The 23,724-nt window shown below is 40.8% G+C and overlaps 1 protein-coding gene across 2 annotated transcripts in view; it reads left to right on the top strand.

The window, feature by feature from the left end:
- PDSS2 (decaprenyl diphosphate synthase subunit 2) overlaps nucleotides 1-23,724 on the top strand; it is a 94,047-nt gene that overhangs the window by 21,961 nt on the left and 48,362 nt on the right. For both annotated transcript variants that reach the window (XM_084827211.1, XM_084827210.1), the window contains exon 3: nucleotides 21,985-22,183. In XM_084827211.1, the coding sequence (XP_084683337.1) occupies nucleotides 21,985-22,183 (199 nt within the window). The remainder of the gene's footprint in view (nucleotides 1-21,984; nucleotides 22,184-23,724) is intronic.

Raw genomic sequence — 23,724 nt, 5'->3', positions numbered from 1 at the left:
GGAGTTAATCACACTAATTGCAGTTATTACAAGTATTTAACCCATTGTTGGCTTGGGGCAGGTCTCTTACTTGCCTTTATGAAAGACCATTTTAAATATGCATATAGCACATTTTTATATAAGCATAACATGGCAGCTTCTGGTGCCTCCACATATGGAAAAGTAAACTTTTCAATGATAGCCTATAACAGAACCAAAGAACATCACTTCTGATCAGTTTAATCCTTTCTCTGATCTAACTGTAAAGTACAACAGACAGTGCTTCTGGTGATCCCGTGAATGTTAATAGGAATCAGATGCATACACTTAGATAGTTTAAATGTTTCCATAGTGAAACAAAAAAAATTCTATATATTTATTTAATCATATTTATTCTTGGCACTTCTTATGCTATGCAAAGGACTCTTCAAGGAACACATTCCTCTGCTGCAGGTTATATGTAATTATATGGATGAAGTGTATGTGAATCATTATTCCTACCACCATAACTAACACCTTCATTGCCTGATATTTATGTGGACAGCCTTTTATGTGGTTAGCTATTGAATATGACTCTAATATTTTCTTAAGTAGTTAGTGATAATTAGTTGTTTTTTAAATTTTCATAATTCTGACAACAATGATGCCAACCCATTCTCTGTTCCCTGTTTAGAGTGGGATCCATTCTTTAAATTCTGATTAGCCTGATTTGGCAGTCGTTGAAATCATAAATGATGAAAAGCAAAAGGAAGGCGGGGTATATTTGGTATACTTTAACTGAGAAACAGAAATTTCTTTAGAAGTTTCATTATGGAATTTTAGCAGATACCTCGCCCATCATTCTTTTGGTCTGGAAATTAAATCAAGTGCAAGCAGCAGTCCTGTAATGCACTTCTTTTCATCCTAATTGCATCTCCTTTTACTGCCTCTCACAGAAATCATTGGTTCCCATTATAGCAAAATGTTGATTCAGGATATGGGAACAATTAATGAGTTGTACACAAGAACAAAGGCCTCTGCTAACAGTGGTCCAAAGGACAGAGGTGTGCAAATGTGTTTGCCTTCTCATATTGATGAGTCTTTTGGTGGTGGTTTATATAACTAGAAAAAGGTCTTATCTTATTTACAAGATGAACAGCTTCACTTAAGTATTTGCTCTTCTAGAAGTTGCCACATTTTAGAGGATAAGTAATCTGACAAAAAACACAATAATACAACTTATGAGCACCCTAGCAGGTAACTGTATACCTTCATTGACGGTTACTGATCACGAGTCCTTAAAAGCAAAGCCCTGGAAAAATAACTGCTCATAAAGACCTCCCACTTGAGGAGCTTTAATAGAAGCAATGTGTGGATTGCCATTCATAGGAAGTGTAATGTTGACTAGTTTTCCAAACCCTTGAATTGCCATCAAATCAGCCTTTATCATTTGGATTACCAAACTAATGAGCATGGAAATCTCAGGGCTGATTCAGTTTCCTATATTTGGTCATGTAGAGGTCATCATTCAGGGCAGTTGTGTGTAACTTTACCCTGTTTTTCTTCTTTTCTTTATGAAAAGCAGCAACAAGAAAATGCAATCTTTAACTCTTTCTCTTCAAGTAACTTCTCTGCTCAAAATGCACCCCCATCTGCTTTTTCTTTAGCGCAAAGTTGGGAGAAAGTTACGAGACAGTCTGTATCGTGCAGTGTAGGCCTAGAATTCATCCAAGTAGTGGCAAGAGTTGGACTAGGAGCCGGGAGATCCGGGTTCTAGTCCCCACTCAGCCATGGAAGCTCACTGGGTGACTTTGGGCCAGTCACACACTCTCAGCCCAACCCACCTCACAGGGTTATTTGTTGTGAGGATAAAAGGGAGAGGAGGAGGATAATGTAAGCCGCCTTGGGTTCCTTGCAAGAGGAAAAAAGGCAGGGTATAAATGCAATAAATAAATAAAATACTTTTGGCTGAGGATTCTGCTAAATCTGCTCTGCAAAAATAGCTGTCTGGCAATGTTGTCACTGACAAAGTCTTGGTGGCTATCCATGATCTCTAGGAGGGAGGGAGGTAGATGGCACCTCCTTCTGCTCCAGCTGAACTTTCCTTTCCCCAGAGCCATCTTCCTCCAACTGCCCTATGGGAAGGATCCTGATGATTTAAAAAGAATGTTTATATTGTTTGTTGTGGTTTTATTATTTCTGTCTTGGTAGGATTTGTATCCTGAAAGGCAGAATATAAATAATTGAAATAAATAAAAATAAGTAGCTTGGCTGTTTTGCCCACAGTTCCTGGTATCTTTAGTTAAAAGGCTAGTATTTATCATTTTTATTATTATTAATTTATTTGTTACATTTATAATCCCACCTTTTCTCCAAGGAGCCCAAGGCAACTTACATAAACCCCCCACTCCATTTTATACTCAGAACAGCCCTGTGAGGTACGGTAGGCTAGGCTGAAAGTTAGTGACTAGTGCAAAGTCACCCAAAGAGCTTTATGGCCAAGCGGGGAGGGACTAGAACCCAGGTCTCCCAAGTCCCAGTCCAGTATTCTAATCAGTACACCACATTGGCTCTCTTAGCAGGGCTTAGCAGAGACTGGAGAACTACTGCCGTTTGGGTAGCAAGTTCTAGATGGTCTGACTCTTGTGTTTCAGCTTTATATATTTATATATATTTATGTAACTCTGTATGGAAGAAAAACAATATGAAGTACAATGTGACTGTTCTTTACAGCACATTTCTAACATTTATTACACTCCTATACAGAATTAATATCTGAAATTAATGTCTGTAATGGCTTTTCTGACTCCCCCTTGCCCCCCCCCCCTGATACAGGTAGGCTTAGCTATGCATATGACCTATGCAGCAGCGTGTACAACATTAGGTACTTTGTAAGTAATAATACATGCATTTTTCTTGCCTTTCCCTACACACACATTTCCAAAATAATTCTGAATGTAGTAATTTAGGCTGATAGGAGTATCAATATGAAGCTAAAATAACTTTTTACACAATTCCATTTAACTAAGATCTTTTAAAAACACTCTTAAACTATACCAAAGTTGTGGGCAAGCATAAAGAGGTTTATGGCTGAATGCTGTCTTGGCAAACCCATCATTCCTGCTTCCTCGTTCATAAGATAATTCTACCATTAGAGTAGCTCTTCCTGGAGGGACAATATTAACAAGTTTCCAAATCCACCTTTCTTTTCATGATCAGAACTAAGGATATTGGGAATGTCATGAGGAAGTGATAAAATAGCCAGCTACCTTCCTTTCCCATGGTTCTGGGCAAAAATTATTAAAAGTAAATTATTCTATTCCCATGGTTCTGAGTAAATTATTAAAAGTGCATGTACTTTCAGATCAAGAAAATCCAGAATTAAAACCAAAGGAGCTCATTAGTTATGCAAACTAGTTATAGTTACATAAATTGTCTTGATTTTGTGCAGTTTAGTGTAGCTGCAGATTTTGGTTTTTATTATTATTGTTATTGTTATTATAGTTATTTCATTTGCCCAATAGCGAAAGCTCTCTGGGTGATTCACAAGAATTACAAGTCACAAAAACAGATAATAAAAATATAATGTAAATGTACAATTTTAAAAACAATTTTAAATCACTTTAAATACAGTTACAGTAAGATTCTGGACTTGATAAAAACTACTTACATATATGCCATCAAATGCCTAGGAGTAGAGGACAGTCTTCACATGGCGCCAGAAAGATGACAATGTTGGTGCCAGGCAGACCTCAGTGGGGAGAACATTCCATAATCAAGGGGCACCAATTATGCAACTTGGGATGCCTCAACAAGAAGTAGGTTTGTAGGGAAGAGGTGGTGCAAGGACTGAGCTAAGGGAATAAGGATAAGGAGCAGGAAGGTACAGGAAAAAAATCATATTTTTATCTATGGATATCTGCCAGACGTACTTTATCTTTCAGAACCCCCAGGAGCCATTTTTCTCAACAAACATAAATGCCAGAAATTAGACCTCAAATTCTTAGGCAATGGTCACTGATGTACTAAAGAGCTGTCTCCACAAAATATGACTTGGCTTGGAACCTGGACAAGGAGTATGAATTCTTATTGCCAGCTTTTCCAGAATTCAACAGATTTTAAAAATAAAAAATGATATATTTCTATTCAAAGTATAAAGCCACAGTTGTTGTAAAATTGCATTAATTGTGTTGGAGCTGTAGCAGTTCACACATGTGGTTCATCTGTTAGTTCTGTGATCAATTGGGAGGGGAGATTATGGCTCTAGGAAATCTTTTGATGACTACAGACGACTTGCAGTGGAATTGAAAACTCTAAATGGAATAAAGTACTAGTATAAGTTCTTGAAATATGTAACCATGGAGAAAATAGTGCAGTTCTGAAAAACAAGGTAATTCCAAGAAAGGTATGAACCAGTTAAGCATAAGGATTAGGCTGATCTCAGCTCCATATATTGTAATGATATATCTTATTAATGGGCTTGTTAATTGGTCTTTGACTTCCTGTTATAGTGATGACAGGCCATAAGAATGAATTCTAACCATTAGAACTTTGTCACATACATTCGTTCTTGTGGGCTTTGGTGACCTAATCCATCTCCTTAGCAATGCTAGCTTTTAACTAAGATATATGTTTCCAGTAGCATACATCCTGAGGCACAGCTAATTGCGAGGTGCAGAAACATTTAACCCTCAAGTATCCTGCACATATGTTTCAGTGCATTGAATAGGTTTTAGTGTTGTGTTGATCCTCACCAATAGCTTTGCTGGGAAGACATGGAAGAAGGGGTTTCCGTCTTTTGGCCACCTACTCGGTTTCTGTGCTGGGCCTAGAGAAGAGATGGAATGCTCCATCTCTCATCCACCAGTCTGCTTATTCACCTTCATGGACTTCCTTATCACTTATGGCTACCAGACTATTGCTTAAATGGAAGGCTGCACTTACTAGTGGGTTGCTTTTTCCTAATTATTTATAGTTTTATAGATGAATTTGTCAAAATCAATAAATAAAACTAAACTTCCGAGTAGAATGGAAATAAATAAGGTAAAAATTAAACAAAAAACAAAGAGACATTACCCTTCCTTCTGTACTGAAAATCAGCCAGCGCCATCACTGATTACAAGCTCCCTTCCACCAAGAAAGCATTTTACAAATGTTAAAACATAAACAAATCCAGAAATCAGTGACGGGACATCTGCTGTAATAGTAGAAATTAGCTGACACCCAACATTCCAAAATGCATCTGATTAATCTGATCATGTCCCAGAGGCGGCAGCAGTTGCATGGCTCTGGAGCGGGTTTTATCCCTTCCCTGCTGCTGATTATAGCAGCACACCTGGTGATAGGGGCAAGGGTTCAGAGGCAGCTTGCCATCTCCTTTAACTGTTTAGCATCATTGCATGTACATAGCAAGACCCATCTGCTTCGTGGATATATTTTGCCAAAAGCACAGAAAAACAAGCACACTGATAAAATAAAATGCCAAGGCCAGGAGTTGGGGTGGGGTGGGGGGGATTTCTCTGAAGCAAGTTCAAATGTTAGAGGGTTCAGGGTGTCATGAAATCAATTGGGGACAGTTTCGGTCTTCTCTCCACCCCCTTAATTAAAAAGCATACACTCCCACAGACTGTCATGCTTTTCCTATTAATGAATGCTTGTTCTCAAAGCCCTATTAATATGCCATATCCGTCATCATTTACTGAAATAATTTTCTTTGGTAACTTAAACTTTACTCTCAAAAATGGACTCTCCTTTTCAAGGTCAGAACTGGCAAGAAACAATAATGGCTACTTGATATATTAAATGTTAGAGATAGGTTTATGCTCTTGCAAAGGAAGAGTCCTAATTTACTAGTTCTGCCAGTATGCTTTGTATGGTTTTTGAAAAGGGAGTTACTTATGTTTCAATTTATATTGAAATAGATACCCTTTTGAGATAATTCTTTATTATTTAAAATCTGTATACTTACCTAGTTTGTAAAATGGATAAAAGAAAAATATCTATATATTGTTTGAATCTTTCTAATGCTACATTCTTCACCACTTTATCTGTGATGATACAAGATGGGGAACAGGAGCTTTTTCGCAACTTGTTGGAAGATAGCCAATGTAAGATTGTGGAGTCCATTAAAAATGGTGCAGATAGTAAAATGTCTACCCCCAGACCACTATACCTGTATGTACATATATATTTGAGAAAACAAGAAACAAAAAAATAATTTACAGTGTAATGTTTTCCCCATCTAAGCAGTTTGCGTACTTTTGAGCAGCAAGATTGGCCAAACTTCTATTAATATGTTGCAATAAAAATGCTTTCTTTACTTGGATAAGGCAAGTTTTTATTACAGTGTCTTTCCCATCATGTGCTTGACTCCTGGAATACCAAATGATTTTCAACCGTTTCATCTTTGTGAGGAATGAAACAAATGTTTTGAAACAACTGCCACATTTGAAAATGCGTTCTTGTTCATGCATTGTTAGAACTGAATCTATTAGTATTGTCACTTTCCAGCTACGTTGGTACAATTATATATATATATTAAAGCTATGTGGAAATATTTCAGGGAAATACTTGGACAGATGAGCATCTGTTCACAGGTTTGGTGGTGTCTGTACATAATTGGCAATGCATATTAATGGGAATCTGTTTACCTTCATTCAGTTTGTCTTGTATAGTCATTGCATAGAAACTTTAAACTGAATTTAAGACTTGAGCCTAAAGTGCATAAAATAGCACACAGGAAAAATCTACCTAATTTCTGCAAGACTGTAGTCACCTTCTCAAATATTGACAGGCAGCCATTTTCTTTTCCTGCTAGTACATGCTGCACTCTCTGTTCTGCTTGTGGGCTGCTTATGGCATCACCCTGCCTCATTCATGGAAGTTTACAGGGTGGTCCAGATGATATATTCTACTCATGACCCTCCTGTATTTTCTTAGCACTCCTTTAATCTTTTTACTTAATGCAGAAAACCTGCTAAGGAGAAAAAGATGGAATAGCTACACAATGGGCCAGTTTGCATGACACAACAGCCCATCGTGGGTTGTTTAACCACTGATGAGCCACTGTGCATGCAGGCTGCCATTTTCATTCATTCATTATATTTGTATACCGCCCTATAGCTGAAACTCTGAGAGGTTGTCATGTCATGCAAACCCAGCCATCAGGGGTTATGTGAGGGTTAAACAACCCTTGACTTGTTGTGGGGTTATGCAAGGGTTTTTTAACCCTTGCATAACCCCTGATGGCTGGGTTCACGCAACAACCACCAATTGGTGGTTTTATATTTAGATCATGCCTGGCATGCACCACAGCTCACTGTGGCTTAAATAACCCATGGCAAGCCCCAGCATGTTGTGCAAACTGGGTTAATGCTTCTCATTGCTAGCTCTAGGAGCCCTCCATTTGAAAGCACTGGTGTTTTGCACCAACCTTTACTTTGGGTGAGAGGACACTGATAAGCACCTTTAGCTAGTTTAGTAGCTACTCAGAGTGGCAACTGTTCCACCAGGCTGTGCATACTCCTGGCAAAAGCTTCCCTGGGTATGGACTCTTCTGTTTAAGCCACATGAATGATAGTTGGAAACATCCATGGTCAAGTTTTGAGGTAGGTTTCCTACTTGAGCCAGTGATGCTTCTGCCATTATTTTCAATATTGGATAGTGTCAAGGGCTCCTTGGAGGGCTCTCTCAGTCTAATCCAGTAGCCAAGTCCAGACGCAGACAAAGGGATTCTTTTCAAAGCTTTATTCTTCTTTTACAACTTACAACTCTACAGGTAGGAACTAGATCTGAGCAGAAGCATCCCTATGCCCTAAGTTGGAACAGTTGGTCCCCGTTTGAAAGGCAATTACTGGCAGACCCCTGAATATAAGGACTAGGGAGAATCCCTCCCCTTTTCCCTTGGATCCTCTGGGCACAACCGTTCTTTGAGCGCCAACCGGGCGCTACGCCTCCTTTCCGCGCTCTCCATTTGGCGCCGCTTTCTGCGTCTGCACCACGCATCCAACCAGTCTGCTATTGGTGCTGGGTCACTCCCTGGACTGCTTTCTAATCTAGGAATGTTGGTGGGAGGAATCTCTGTCAGCTGCGGGCCCTGGGAAAAAGGGGCGCGCTCCTCTCCCAGGAGCGGCTGCTCTTCCTCCGAATCAGAACTACTCTGGGATTCTATGGGCTCAGTGTCCACCCTGACAGATAGTTGTGAGCCTTAATCTAAAATTCCAGCTGTGGAACTTTATCTGCCTGATATATTACGTTGTTTTTAAAACATACAATGCCTGTTTCTAATGTAAGCTTTTAGGCACACAAAGAAAACTCGTATTACTCTTAAATGTGAGGATTTTGTTGTCATCCAGGTTACTGTTTCTCCTTGAAAGCAGACCCAAGTAACGCAACATCAAATCACTATGCTACATATGTAATCTGTAGCAGTAGCTTCATGTTTTCATTTCCAATGTGTTAGTTAGGGGGCATGGCTATCTGGAGAACCCTGGTGGGTTCCCCAGATTGGGAACTGGCCTGCTATGGTTGAATCACACTCAGCAGTACAACAGAATTATTGGGCAATCCCAAAGGCAAGGCGACAAAGCAGGCAAATGGTCATGCACAAAAGTTCCAGTCCAGCATGGGATCAGGCAAAGGCAGGAGTGGTCCGGATACAAGCAAAGGTCAAAACACAGTTAAGCAGTAAGTTAAGTGCACCTCTGCTTTAAGACATTGACTGGAGCATATGAGTAGACACAGACGGGATTTGGTGGTCCTTCTTGGACTTTCATGCTTTTTCCAGCTAGAAGTCTGCCTGCTGCATTTTGCACCAATTGTAATCCCTGCAGACTTTTCAAGTGCTGCCTCATGTAGAATGCATTACAATAGTGAAACGTGGATGTCGTTATGATAGTATGAATGACTGAGGCCAGGACTGCTGCCACCTGGACATCCAGAGTGGTGCCAGATCTAGCAGTACTCACAAGCTGCAAACCTTATTCTTAGAAGGAAGAGCAGCCCCATCTAGAGCAGGCTGTACACTTCTCAGATCAGCTTGCTTCCCAAATATTACAACTGTCTTGTTTGCATTAAATTTCACCTTTGTCAAGGCTGTTGCTGATCTTGGGCAAATTCAAAGTGAAGGCCAGCAGTTCAGAGTAGTTGGATTTTTTTTAGCTAATTCCACTAGTGTTTTTTTTAGCCTTATTATTTTAATGAACTTCATCTTTATTTAGAACAATCCATGCATTCTATTAATCTGGCTTTGTAGGTATCAAAAGCTATACTCAATAAGTATATTTCCGTTATCTCTCTTAGTACTCTCTATTGGATAATAATTTTAAAAATAATAGATTTAACGGACCTTTGATCCACCATTTCTATAACATAAAATGCAACATAATTTTATTCCTGGCCATAATGGTTTTAACCTTGTGTACTAATTTGAATATGCTTGTGGAGGTAGAATCTTAAATGAGACACAAATGAAGGAAAAATTGCTAATGCTGGCACTGTATATCTAATGAGAACTGTGTAATAAACCATAACCTCTTCAACAGTTCGGTGGAAAACAGTGTGATTATTTTGGATGGATGGCTCCTTGTGTATGGCTCATTACCATCTGGCATAATCTGTATTGATATAGTCTGTAATTGTGAACTATTTGACATGCTGCTTTTAATAAATGTGACTTGCCTGGTTAGTACTTGTATATAGGAAACCGTAACAAGGGGATTAGAGACTGTCACACATGCTATGCATATTGAGAAACATTCAAATCTGGGTCCCAATCCAGGTATCCTTGTGCGTAGCAAAGGGCCACCTACACAGATCCTCCTCCACAGAACAGATGGTCAGCTCTGTCAGTTCTGACAGTGAAGATCACATTTTTGGAATGAGTGTTTGTGTGCGTGCTTGGAATTGGTCTTGTCCAAACAGGTGATTGGTGGTATTAGTATAGGTGACTGTGCCAATTGTCTGTTCAGCAGTGCCCCCACCCTACACCTAGTTATGTGGGTTTCCTGGAAAATTTTGAATTGGAAAATGTTCCAGAAAATTTGCCTATGCAGATAAGGGTAATTTGCATTAGAGAATTTTCAGTTTGCCTCAGAAAATGTTCTGATGCCCCAGAGAGTGATCTAATTTAGCATGCTTATTTTGCTTGTAAACAGCAAAGCTAAAATAAGTACCTTTAAAAAAAATTCTGTCCCAATATACCACAAGTATTTGACCTGAAATATTTGAGGGGGGAAGAATTAAAGCACACTTAATGTGATATAAATTTATTTATTTCATTTCTGTATTGAAGCTCTCTGGGTAGTTCACAAAAATTAAAACCACAAAGTACAACATAAAACAATATGAAATATGAAAGCTTAAAACTTCAATATAAAAGTTCAACCAGACTAATACCTAGCAGCAATGCAGAGATTTAAAATACAGATTTTAAACAGCAGAGCTAAAAGACTAGAATGCTAAAATGCTGGGGAGCCAGGGGGTCTTCACCTGGTGCTGAAAGGAGTACAACGTAGGCATCAGGCGAACCCTCTCTAAGGAGCTTATTCCACAGCCAGGGTGCCATGGCAGAAAAGGCCCTCTTCCTGGTAGCCACCCACCTTACTTCCTTTGGCAGGGTCTTCTGAAGATGAACTTAGGGTCCGGGCAGGTACATATGGGAGGAGGCAATCCTTCAGATAACCTGGTCCCGAGCCCTTATGGGCTTTGAATGTTACATTATATAGTAATTTTTATTGTAGTGCTTATAAAATATTAAAGCCAATAGCATGTACTCCCCTTACATTGTTTAAATTTAAGATGGGGAAAAGTGCTGAAAACTGTTGACACACAAGAAAATTTTAGTAACCCAATGGGCTATGTGTATATGCTGACAACTACGCATCTGTTTCAACAGGGTTCACCTCCCTTCTACTGAGGATGTTGAGGCACCTTCAGTTTTGCTGTCATTACTTATTAGTTCCATTTCACATAGAGACTTATATGTATTTCAGTGGCATATATTTATTCTCTTACATACTTGCTAAGGATTATCACCTGAGAAACATTAATTATCATTTTGAAACTGCCAAGCTTGACTAATATTGTATTTGCAGTTGGCATCCATTCATTGCTAATTATCTTATGACATGGAAAATTGTCCCCTGGAAAAATAAAGTATTGGAAAATTTTCTACCCCACATTGCTGCCTACAACCTGACCCAGCTCCTGGATTCACGGGCTTTTCCCCTTCTCCCCTATAACAACACTGGTTAGGAATAGATTTCAGGGATTAGACCTGATAGACAGAGTGCCTGAGGAACTATGGACGGAGGTCTGTAACATTGTTCAGGAGGCAGCAACTCAACCCATCCCCAAGAAAAAGAAATGCAAGAAAGCCAAGTGGCTGTCTGATGAGGCTTTACAAGGAGCTGATGAAAGAAGGGAAGCGAAAAGCAAGGGAGAAAGGGGAAGATATATCCAACTGAATGCAGAGATCCAGAGAATAGCAAGGAGAGACAAGAAGGCCTTCTTAAATGAACAGTGCAAACAAATCGAGGAAAACAACAGAATGGGAAAGACTAGAGATCTCTTCAAGAAAATCGGAGATCTCAAGGGAACGTTTTGTGCAAAGACGGGCATGATAAAGGACAAAGAAGGCAGGGACCTAACAGAAGCAGATGAGATTAAGAAGAGGTGGCAAGAATACACAGAAGAACTATACAGGAAAGATCTTAACGACCCTGATAGCCATGATAGTGCAGTCACTGAACTTGAGCCGGACATCCTAGACAGTGAAGTCAAGTGGGCCTTAGGAAGCATTAGTAACAACAAAGCTAGCGGAGATGACAGTATTCCAGCTGAGCTATTTCAAATCCTAAAAGATGATGCTGTTAAAGTGCTGCATTCAATATGCCAACAAATTTGGAACACTCAACAATGGCCTCAAGACTGGAAAAGGTCAGTTTACATTCCAATTCCAAAGAAGGGCAACGCCAAAGAGTGTTCAAACTACCGCACAATTGTGCTCATTTCACATGCCAGCAAGGTGATGCTCAAAATCCTACAAGCTAGGCTTCAGCAGTATGCGAACCGAGAACTACCGGAAGTCCAAGCTGGGTTTCGAAGAGGCAGAGGAACTAGAGATCAAATCGCCAACATTCACTGGATCATGGAGAAAGCAAGAGAATTCCAGAAAAACGTCTATTTCTGCTTCATTGACTACGCTAAAGCCTTTGATTGTGTGGATCACAACAAACTGTGGCAAATTCTGAAAGTGATGGGAGTACCAGACCACCTTACCTGTCTCCTGAGAAACCTGTACGAGGGTCAAGAAGCAACAGTAAGAACCATACATGGAACAACCGAGTGGTTCAAAATTGGGAAAGGAGTACGACAAGTCTGCATATTGTCACCCTGCTTATTTAACTTATATGCAGCGTACATCATGAGAAATGCCGGGTTGGATGAATCACAGGTTGGAATTAAGATTGCTGGGAGAATTATCAACAACCTCCGATATGCAGACGATACCACCCTAATGGCAGAAAGCGAAGAGGATCTCAAGAGCCTCTTGTTGAGGGTGAAAGAGGAGAGTGCGTAAGCTGGTTTGAAACTCAACATTAAAAAAACGAAGATCATGGCATCTGGCCCCATCACTTCCTGCCATATAGAACGGGAAGAAATGGAAGCAGTGACAGATTTTACTTTCTTGGGCTCCAAGATCACTGCAGACAGTGACTGTAGCCATGAAATTAAAAGACGCTTGCTCCTTGGGAGGAAAGCTATGGCCAACCTAGACAGCATAGTAAGAAGCAGAGACATCACCTTGCCGACAAAGGTCCGTCTAATCAAAGCTATGGTTTTCCCAGTAGTAATGTATGGCTGTGAGAGCTGGACTATAAGGAAGGCTGAGCGCCGAAGAATGGATGCTTTCGAACTGTGGTGCTGGAGAAGACTCTTACGAGTCCCCTGGACTGCAAGGAGGTCAAATCAGTCCATCCTAAAGGAAATCATCCCTGAGTGCTCCTTGGAAGGACAGATACTGAAGCTGAAGCTCCAATATTTTGGCCACCTAATGCGAAGAGAAAACTCTCTGGAAAAGACCCTGATGTTGGGAAAAACTGAAGGCAAAAGGAGAAGGAGACAGCAGAGGATGAGATGGCTAGATAGCACCACCGATGCAATGAATATGAACTTGAGCACACTCCGGGAGAGAGCGCAGGACAGGAAGGCCTGGCGTGCTATGGTCCATGGGGTCACGAAGAGTCGGACATGACTGAACGACTGAACAACACCAATGTGTTGGAACAAATTAAGAAGGAACAATCTATTTGCAGATACCCACTTCAGTATGAGGGTCTCACTTTCATAGTTGGAGCAAGGTATTCCGATGCATACAGCAGTATTCCAGACATGATCACTGTTTTATTTCATGTCTTTTTTATGTCTGTCTACCAGTGGAATGGACACCACTGGTGGCATGGATTTCCCCATCCACATTCCCAAATTTGCTGGAGGGTGTACTTTGGATGCAGTGAGGGAAGAGAGAAAGAAGTTGCACTGCAGAAACAGAAGTCCGCTTGCACGATATTGGATGGAACCCCATGCTTGCAAGTAGGGCTAAAGGTTTTCTGATTGACAAGTGTTGCTTTTTATATATTAAATTACATTATCTCATAGCAAGCTCTACTTTGAGGGTATTAAAGAATCTAATAGTTTCCTTTAATAATTTTTTTAAAAAACACTGATCTTCAAAGCAAATGCCCAAATTCCTTTTCAAAGTGCAAACAGAATTGTATCTGAGTGATTAGTTGCACCAGAATGTAACGCAGATTTAATGAACATCCCATTGAAAGCAATGCAGTGTGGATAAATAGCATTCATGTTTGGATGTGCATTCTCATCCACATCTAGTTTTATACTTAAGGTTCCTGATCTAGCAAATCATACACATCTAGCAGGATGCTTACAAGCATGCATCTCCTTAGCTGGATTGGAGTGACTATGTGGAAGTAAGTTCTATTAAAATCAGTGGACATTACTTGCATGTAATGCGTGATAAAGTCTGGTTGCAATTTAGATAGGCAGATGTTTGATGCACAGAGAAATCTTAAACATGTTATTTGAATCAGGTAGTGAATATTGTTTTAAAGGGGTGTAGCTCTTTCGTTAGAAACCACTCCAATTGATCATGTGACTTTTAAATTATGATTAAACCTCAGATATGTTCTGTATAAAAATAAATTCTTATATTCCACTACTATGTGGAGCTCCCAGTAGTTCTTACTTAAAGAAATGGATGTGCATGTTACTTCACTGCATTACTGCAGTGTTTCTTAGACTTCATGAAATCACCCACTCCTTCTAAACTTTTTTTACACATGCCCATTCCAAGCCCTTTAAGTATACTGTCATTTTTTTCCTACAGACACACCCATCCCTCCATTCTGTCATTTTGACATGTATATAACGCTTTTCTGCCAATGCAGGAAGCTTAAAACAATGGGCTACAACTTAACAGATGCAATACAAAAGGAAAAAGGGATAGGGAGGGAAGAGGAAAATAATCAAATTCAAGTATCTGCTCATATATGATGAGTACACAATGATTGAGGGAGATGAGCCAAATGGCAGTTGGTCCCAGCCAAGCTGATGGTCCCATTCATTGCTCTACCTCTCCTTCAGATGCAGCAAGATGGAAATGCTGACCAGTGCTAAAGAACACAAGCCCCACTTACAATAAAACTGATTTCCTGTTTCTCAGCACAATTCTGCAACATGAAAGCAAGTTGTTATTCCAAATAATGAATCATAAAACAAAGGAATTAAAACATCAGAGGCATTATTCAGACTCTCCTGCATGCAAAACTGTGCATGCACAGCTGTGGGTGTGTGCATCGTTCTGCATTTGTGGGGGAGACATCAGTAGAAGGAGACTTCTGATATAGGAATATCCAAATGCAAGGGGTTGGATTGGGCCTGTATGCACATTTTTCAGAAGCAGTCTTATTTTAAAACAAAACTGTTTAAAAAAACTAAAAGCAATGTGCATTTAATGTTGGATCCCCAATTTCTTTTTTTAATTGAAATTAATAATGCAAGTATCCAAACAGTTGAAGTCCATATGTAATCTGTATTTATAGTTTTATTTATTGGTGCATTGCAGTGATTGTTGTTCCATTTTGTTACACTGTAGTGTGGTTTCCAGAACTCATACTGACATATCCACAACACTTGATCATTGTTATTATGAATTCCCATTGATTGCTATGTAATATGATACCGAGATGGAACCATGTCCTTCAAATGGAAGGGTAGAGTTAATACTGAGACAACTCAAACATCTTTAAGTGAATGATTATCTGCACACTGCATTTTCAAGGAGGCTCCCTTCCTGCTGCCTAAGAATTTGTATTTGTAGCAATAGGTCCCTCTCCACAGGTGCCATGTTTTCCTTACATAACTGTAGAAGTAGATACTACTGGGTTTAGTTGAACACAGCAGAATTTGTCATAAGGAAGTTTGATTATTGTGGATGAATGTTCTATAATAAGACCTAAGGAAATATGAGCATTCAAGTATTTTGTGTGTGTGGGGGGGTATATGTATTACTTCACAAAATCTTTAGTCACTTAGGATTTCTGCTTAAAATGGTACCTCAAGTATGGAGGAAGACTTTTTGTTCTATTAATGTGAAAAAGAAGGTATTTGTGCTGCAGGTGTCTTTGGAAAGGTATACCTTGTTATGACTCATTGGCTCCATTTGGATGATCAGATCATGCATGAGCTTTGTATACCAGCACGTAATCCCTTTACTCCTGCTTTGCTTCTCCCTTTGCGTGAGTGAGCAAAGGAAGTGGCAGTTAACCATAGTTTCCCATTACATCTGAACCAGGAACTTCCAGTCAAATTAATGGCTTCCAAACAAGCCATGTTTCAGATGCCAATTTAACACCATAGCTTTAAATCCTGGCTTATTTGGTAGCCATTAACCATGGTTTCCCGGTTCACACATAACAGGAAGTTATGGTTAACTGTGGCTTCCTCACCACTTGTGCAAAGGGACTATATAAGGGAGGCAACTTGGGTAGTGGTGGAACGTTAAACTGCTGAGCCTGAAAATAGTTCGGCTCTGTGGAAACCACTCCTTAGGGTGGGGGCCTCTACACTAGGGCAATCCCACCCCATCCCCAAATGTGGAGAATCCTCCCTCTCCATTGGGCAATCTCTCCCTTCACTTCCGCTGCCACCATTAAACTGCACCTCTTTATTTAAAATACACCTTTTCCTCTAAGGTAGCTGGTCATTAGGCATGAGACAACAGATCAGAGGTACCAGGAAAGTAAACAAAGTTATATATTTTTTATTAAAAAGAAATAAAACAAGAAAGCTTGTTATTTACAGATGTTTAACAACAAAAGTTACTGCTTTTAAACAGGGTTTCTATACAGTTACTTTTACCATCAAACAGGGGTTAGAAGCCCTAGTTCCTACCCCTAAGCAACCGTAAGCCAATTCCCTTATCAAGCTCCCCTCCCGCCCCGCCCCCCCATTAACTCACAGACCTAACAATGATGGTTTGCAAGGCAGTCTTCTTTCTGGTCAGGTTTGACTTCCACCTGGAACCTTCAAGACTGTTCACCAGGCTTCTGAAGTCTTCAGTTTGGTCCAGCAGCTGCTTAGTCTTCAGATCACTACCGCCAGCTGACACTCAGGCTTCAGCTCTTTCCTCCAAAGGCTGCCCCAGAAGTCTTCATCTCCTTACTAGCTGATCTTCTTCAGCTTCTGCCTCATGTGGCAGGCATTTGGGGTGGGTTAGGGTATTTTTAGAAATATGATGTTTTTAATATAGAACTTTATTGTTTTAAACTGTTCTATTGTTGTACATCGCCCAGAGTACCTGGGTGACCAGCCAGATGGGTGATTAATAAATTTAATAAATAAATAAAATGTGCTCTCAGCAAAGCCTCCCATTCTTGAACCTGCTCTTCTCCCTGGCTGATACCTTCTTCAGGCTCATCAGCAAAGACCCTCCTGACAAACTCCCTCCAGATGCCCCTCCACAGCTCCTTATGTTTGTTCTAGTTAGAGCCCTCCAGCCAATCAGCTTTGTTATGGCCAGCATTCCTATGACTTAGGATCAATGGGCATCCTTACAATGTAAAGTTATTCTGCAATCAGATGATACTAAGTTCTGTCCCATCTTCCCATATATAAGGACAGAAACCTGGGTTTATTTTCACCTCTTAGTGGTAACAGTTACTGCCATTTTGCTAACACTCCGTATTTAAATGTAAGTTTCCTCAGGCACAAGCCTCATAAAAAGCATACATTTTTCTTTTACTGGTAACCCATTCAGACCCTCAGTTATTGAAACAAAACATTATAGTTAAACTTTTACCTCAGTTTTACCTCACTTTCTTCACAGTCCCCAAGAATAACCTAGAAAGCAACATGGGCTTCCCAGAGAGTGGAGAGAGGTTTGGCAAACATGGCAGAATAGGAGAAGTGACAGTCTAGGGGCACTTGGTGAAGGAGATATAGTCAGTACTGGAATTAAACTTTGTGCAACTAAGACCAAAGATATGAGCATGCTTGTGTCTTAGGCTAGTGTAAGATTTTGGGCCAGGCAAATTCTGATCCTAGAGTCTTCTGTAGACTAGTTGCTAGTTGCAGCCCTGTCTCTACCATGTTGAAATAGCTAATGGCAGTTTAGTCTAAAGAAGGAATGTCAAAGAAACAGAACTGAAGCATTCTGAAGCTCACAGGGAAAACTTGGATTTTTAAAAAATGCAGAATATTACCAGTGTTTCTCTTTCTTTTTTTAATCCTTCATCCCCTATTAGTTCTACTGTGTTGGCGCGTCTTATTTTTGGTGCTCTCTGTATATAACTGTCAACTCAGTCTCACAGTTACATAATAGGATGTTAGGCAAAATATATTTTTGGAAGGCTGTTGCCTGTGCAATTAATGTTCAAGAGTCACACATGTGATTTGATGGTGACTAGTATGGTTCTGTCTGTTTGTACTACATTAGAACAGAGAAAAGTGGGATGCTAGTAGAAGTGTCAGACACAATGATTAATTTTGAAACGAAATAGGTGCTGTGGACAGAAGCCTGCCTAAAACACATGCAGACCTGGTTCACACATAACAACAACCTGGAGTATGGGTTGCATTGTTGTTGAATCGTGGGTTGTTGTTGAATTGTGGGCTGTTATTACATGTGAGCCCTGCACCATAAACAACCCAGAGTTCACCACCCAACATCAAACCATGGCTTCACTTTCTGGGTTGTTGGTGGTTAACAACCCACAGTTAAACTATAGTACAGGATTCGTATGTAATGACAACCCATGATTCAGCGACAACCATACACAACCCATACTCTGGTTGTCGTTATATGTGAACCAGGTCTCAATTGTCCTGCTTCTAACCAAAGATCTTTGGAAGGTGGCAGTGGCTGTTCAGTGTTAAAGGAAACAAACTCTGCACAAGCTCAGTTGCTCTTTTCTTTAAATATATTCCAAGGCTGAGCATTAGTATTGAAAGCAAGTTCTAGGGCTTGAATCTTAGTAAGGTAGGTATCTCCTTGTCAGTTAAATGACTAATGTGTAGATCTAATGCTTTAGGCAATAGATCTGGATCAGCCTGACCATTTCTTCCTTAATGTTACATTTCTATACCATTTGGAAACTTGCTTCCATTTTTCTGGATTGTTTCCATGCCCACAGGCAGTCTGTATTAATTTATCCAGGAATATCATATTTCAATAAGCCAGCAACTAGGGATGGATGAACCCCCCAATGTCTGGACTGGGGACAGGGGTCCGCCACGGGGAAATCTGGGCTGCTTGGGGCCCTGCAGATTTCCCTGGGGCCCTGGTGCATCTCCGCCGGAGTTTGTGGGGTGGCTCTCCTTTTAAAAGGCGCGATAAACGAATGGTGGCTGCCATTAGCCTATCGTGAGACAATTATGGCTGTAATTTCCCATGATAGGCTAATGGCAGTTGCCATTAGCCTGTTGTGCCTTTTAGAAAGACAGAGAGCCACCCCACATGAAATCCAAGGACACGCAGATAAAGGAAGGGCCAATCTGCTACGGACTGTGGCAGTCGGATTCTTGGGCATCCAGCCCCATTAGAGTCCGCAGCAGATTTCTCCAGCATCCCTACCTGTGACCCTATGCTCATGAACTAGGGAATAACTGCCATTAAACTCAGTCTTACTTTGGTATGAATATGTCTTTATTTAAAGAATTTATTTTGCCCCACTCTTCAGCTGAAATCTTGCTAGTGCCACTGCCGTTCTCCCTCATGCCATCTCTGTGCCCTTTGCCTCAGGAGGAATTTTTTAAAAAATCATAGAAATCTTGAAGAAAGGACACCGGAGAGTGTCCCAAATGCATTTGCAATTTTTAAAATTTGTGCAAGCATGAATGTCCACTGCTAGGACAGCCCACTGCTGCACAATTTTCCCCTCGATTTTACTGCTTTGCCATGAAATTTGTGTATTTTTTTTTAGCAATCTGCCTTACTTGTCTACCTTGAAAGTTGTGTGTGTTTACTGATCCACCTCATTTGTCTGCCTTGAAATTTGCATATCTTTACCCACTCAGTCCCGGTTCTCCCTTTATGCATGTTAGCGATCCCACTCACTGCTCTGTAACCCTCATGTGCATCTGACAGCTAGCAACAGAGACCAGTGGAGGGGAGGGACAAGCACGAAGGGCAGTGTGGGGGAAACCAAGAGTGGCCAGTGGCTACAGGAGAGAAGGAGCGTTAGGAGTGGGTGTTATTACTTCAGTAGAATGTGAAGCAGAGTTAAAAAAAAGTGTTTGCTAGCAAGGGAAGCAGGGAAGTACAGGATGAAATTGACAAGGACATTGACAAGAGGGGGATATGAATATGCTGGGCTCAATAACAGATATGGTCTTGTAGTCCTGTACACTTCTGCAAAATTCCTAAATTAAAAAAAAAAAAAGTTTGTGAACATGTTCCCACATTCATAAGGATTCCAAAACTTAAATCCCTTTGGTGATCTGATTTGGGAGGAGGGGGAGTGTCTCTTGTGAGCTGACAACCCCAGCGGACCAATTGCAGAAAGCATGCTGACATAGGGAATGAAGATTTCTCCCGCAAAGGCCTCTCAGATATGTGCTGGCAGCAGCTGAGGGAGAAACAAGCCATGGCAAGCTACCAAGTAGCCAATCATCTATCAGGAGTAACGGACAAGCCATCCACCCACTGTTGTTTATTCTCAGTGATGTGTGAACTCACCCAGAGTGTACTGCACTTCATCTCTGCAGTCCCAGGGTAACTGTCAATTGGAGCTGAGTGTTTGTTCAGTCAGGGCAGGGTTGGTGTAAGAGAGCTCCTGCGGCTACTCCTTCTTTGCCTGACGTGCCTAGGATTTGACTGCAAGTTGTGATGCAGATGATTGCTGTGTTATGAAAGAAACTCTGTAAATTCATATTCATGCCTTCTTTCATTGATTTGAGGGAGCTGGTTTCAGAGTGAATGAATTATATCTCCTCTCAGTCTTTGCATCTTTAACTGTACTTTATCATTCCTGGTTTGTTTGTTTGTTTGTGTTTAAAAAGACCATTGTTCAATAATCCCTTGAAAGGTTCTTGCTAATTGCTATTATTTGAGTACTCCAAGGTTTGTGTGGAAGATGGGTTTCCCCATATGCATTAATCTGAATTGAGTCTGTTTAAAAACCTGTTATTCTCATGTCCTCTCCGAGAACTCCGAGTCCTTGGGAAATGCCTAACTTTATTTCATATATTCAGATGTTACCTGAATCGCATGTTGTTTTAGGTAAAAATTAAGCACACTCTATCAGAAGGTATCCTGTCATGTTCTGTTAACGTTATACCTAAATGCATGAAGCATTGTTTTAATGTAGTTGGCTAAACAATACAGGTGCTGTTTGGAGCGCAAACAGGACATAGAAACCTAAGGAAAAATGGAAAGGAAGACTTGGAAAATATGACACTGATGTATTTGGGTAACCTTTTCGTGGTGAGCTGTACAGAGAGAATTTTTGTTTCCTTCAATAAAAGCTTATTAAAGGAGGGAAAGGACAGGAGTGGGTTTGCTTCAGTAGCAGGGGGTGGGGGTGGGGGGTTCAGAGAGGCCAGCCTGATCTCAGGATATTAATGTATGCCTTCAGCTGGGGGAAATGAGCCGTCACTTGAGGAAGCTGCAGCTTTATGTGCTCGTCACTAGGGATCCCCATATGTCCTGGGATCTGCAGCAGTCAGAAATGGCAGACCTCCGTTGTTGAGAGCAGAGAGCCCTCATTGGTATTCATGGCAGGTATCTCAGCTCAGTCTGCCCAGAGCAAGTCTGTTTAATGTTGATCAGCTGTCCATCTGATGAACTGAATTGATACGGACATTTTTCTCCAAGGGCTGCCTTAACAATGACAGCAGGAGCATCAGGATGTCTTGTTAGTCTCTCTCTCTCCCATTCTCCCTCCTCTAGCTCCATTCTAGAATATATTAACCCTTCTTTAGACCTAAGGTTATGGTAGTATGCATTTTTTTGTCCATATAGATGGCTTTTATTCTTGTCTTATTCTAAAACAGTAAGAAGGTTAAGTTTCCTAAGTAAAAAAGGTTTGCCTCCCACCCCACCCCACCCCACCCCACCCCACCATACATGCACACCTATTGCCATAATTTATCTAAGTGTGATGAGTGATGATTAATAGGGAAGCTCTCTTTTAGAAATTTGCTGGACTAATTGTACAAAGCTGTCTTTCCTTTTTTTTTCTAACAACTACCAACACTTACTAGAATTGGCCACATTTTAATTTCGTGAGTTTATACTTTTAAGCATTCCAAGGAATATAGTAAAGAACCTTATGTCAGATGGGAGGAAATGCAATTAAAGAGGGCCCCAAATGGCATGCTTACAATAGCACTGAATCTTAGATTTGCACTGCTAAGTACCCCTTTCAGCATTTTCCTGGGGGACACCAGCATATTATACAATTGTTTTGCAACTAATTGAATTTATTTCTGATCTTTGCTTTCAAGTCAGCGGACTCTAGCAGAGATTACTGAATTGATCCACACTGCTTTCCTGGTACATCGTGGGATAGTAAACATTGGTGAACTTACATCCTCGGATGGCCCGTTGAAGGACATGCAGTTTGGAAATAAAATGGCTGTCCTAAGTGGTGATTTTCTCCTAGCAAATGCATGCACAAACCTTGCTCAGCTGCAAAATACTAAGGTAATGGGATTTTTATTACTTTAAGTAATAAAATGCAATCCTATACATAGTTCCCTGGGAGTAAGTCCCATTGAACTCAGTGGGGCTTACTTTTGAGTGGGCACATATAGGATTGCACAGTAATGAAAGGTGTAGGCTTTACTTGTGTCTTATTTCAGGAGATTTCTCTGCTGCTGCCTTTTGTGAGCTAATTTTGTTAGAAATCCATGTCCCTTGAGGCATTAGATGTCATATAAAACTGTGCATGCTGCCCAGTTGTCTGAAATTTTACCAGATATGAAATGTCAACTATGTCAAATGAACTGAGTGTGCAAAACGTGTACTATAAAATTAATTCTGCGTTACCACATTTACTCCCGAACAAATCACTAGTGAGATTAGTTGGCAAACCTATGCCTACCAAAAGCAGAAATAGTGAATTAAGGTAAACTGAATTCTGAAGTACTTTCCTTTTATATATTAATAATGATGATGATCATAGAATAGTAGGGTTGGAAGGGGCCTACAAGGCCATCGAGTCCAACCCCCTGCTCAATGCAGGAATCCAAGTCAGAGCATCCCTGACAAACGGCTGTCCAGCCTCGTCTTGAAGGCCTCCAGTGTGGGAGAGCCCACCACCTCCCCAGGTAATTGGTTCCACTGTCGTATTGCTCTTACAGTCAGGAAGTTTTTCCTGATGTTCAGCCGGAATCTGGCTTCCTGTAACTTGAGCCCATTATTCCGTGTCCTGCACTCTGGGATGATCAAGAAGAGATCCTGGCCTTCTTCTCTGTGACAACCTTTCAAGTTCTTGAAGAGTGCTATCATATCTCCCCTCAGTCTTCTCTTCTCAAGGCTAAACATGCCCAGTTCTTTCAGTCTCTCGTCATAGGGCTTTGTTTCCAATCCCCTGATCATCTTTGTTGCCCTCCTCTGAACCCTCTCCAGTTTGTCTGCATCCTTCTTCAAGTGTGGTGCCCAGAACTGGACACAGTACTCCAGATGAGGCCTAACCAGTGCTGAGTAGAGGGGAACTAGTACTTCCCGGGATTTGGAAGCGATACTTCTATGGATGCAGCCCAAAAGAGCATTGGCCTTTTTTGCAGCCACATCACATTGTTGGCTCATATTCAGCTTGTGATCGACAACAATTCCAAGATCCTTCTCACTTGTAGTGTGGTTGAGCCACGTATCCCCCATCTTGTAACTGTGCATTTGGTTTCTTTTTCCTAGGTGCAGAACTTGGCATTTGTCCCTATTAAATGCCATTCTGTTGTTTTCTGCCCAGCGCTCCAGTCTATCCAGATCACTTTGAATTTTGTTTCTGTCTTCCAAAGTATTAGCTATCCCTCCCAATTTTGTGTCATCTGCAAATTTGATCAGCATTCCCTGCACCTCCTCCTCCAAGTCATTAATACAAACGTTGAAGAGCACTGGGCCCAGGACTGAGCCCTGCGGTACCCCACTCGTTACCTCTCCCCAGTTTGAGAAGGTCCCATTGATAAGCACTCTTTGAGTCCGATTCTGTAGCCAACTGTGGATCCACCGGATCGTTGTTTCAT

Source organism: Heloderma suspectum, chromosome 1 (assembly GCF_057233095.1).
Source record: "Heloderma suspectum isolate Gila_16-S chromosome 1, 16-S_ref, whole genome shotgun sequence".
NCBI lineage: Eukaryota > Metazoa > Chordata > Lepidosauria > Squamata > Helodermatidae > Heloderma > Heloderma suspectum.
Note: the sequence above shows the minus strand (reverse complement) of the source record. Positions and strands in the feature narration are given on the sequence as shown.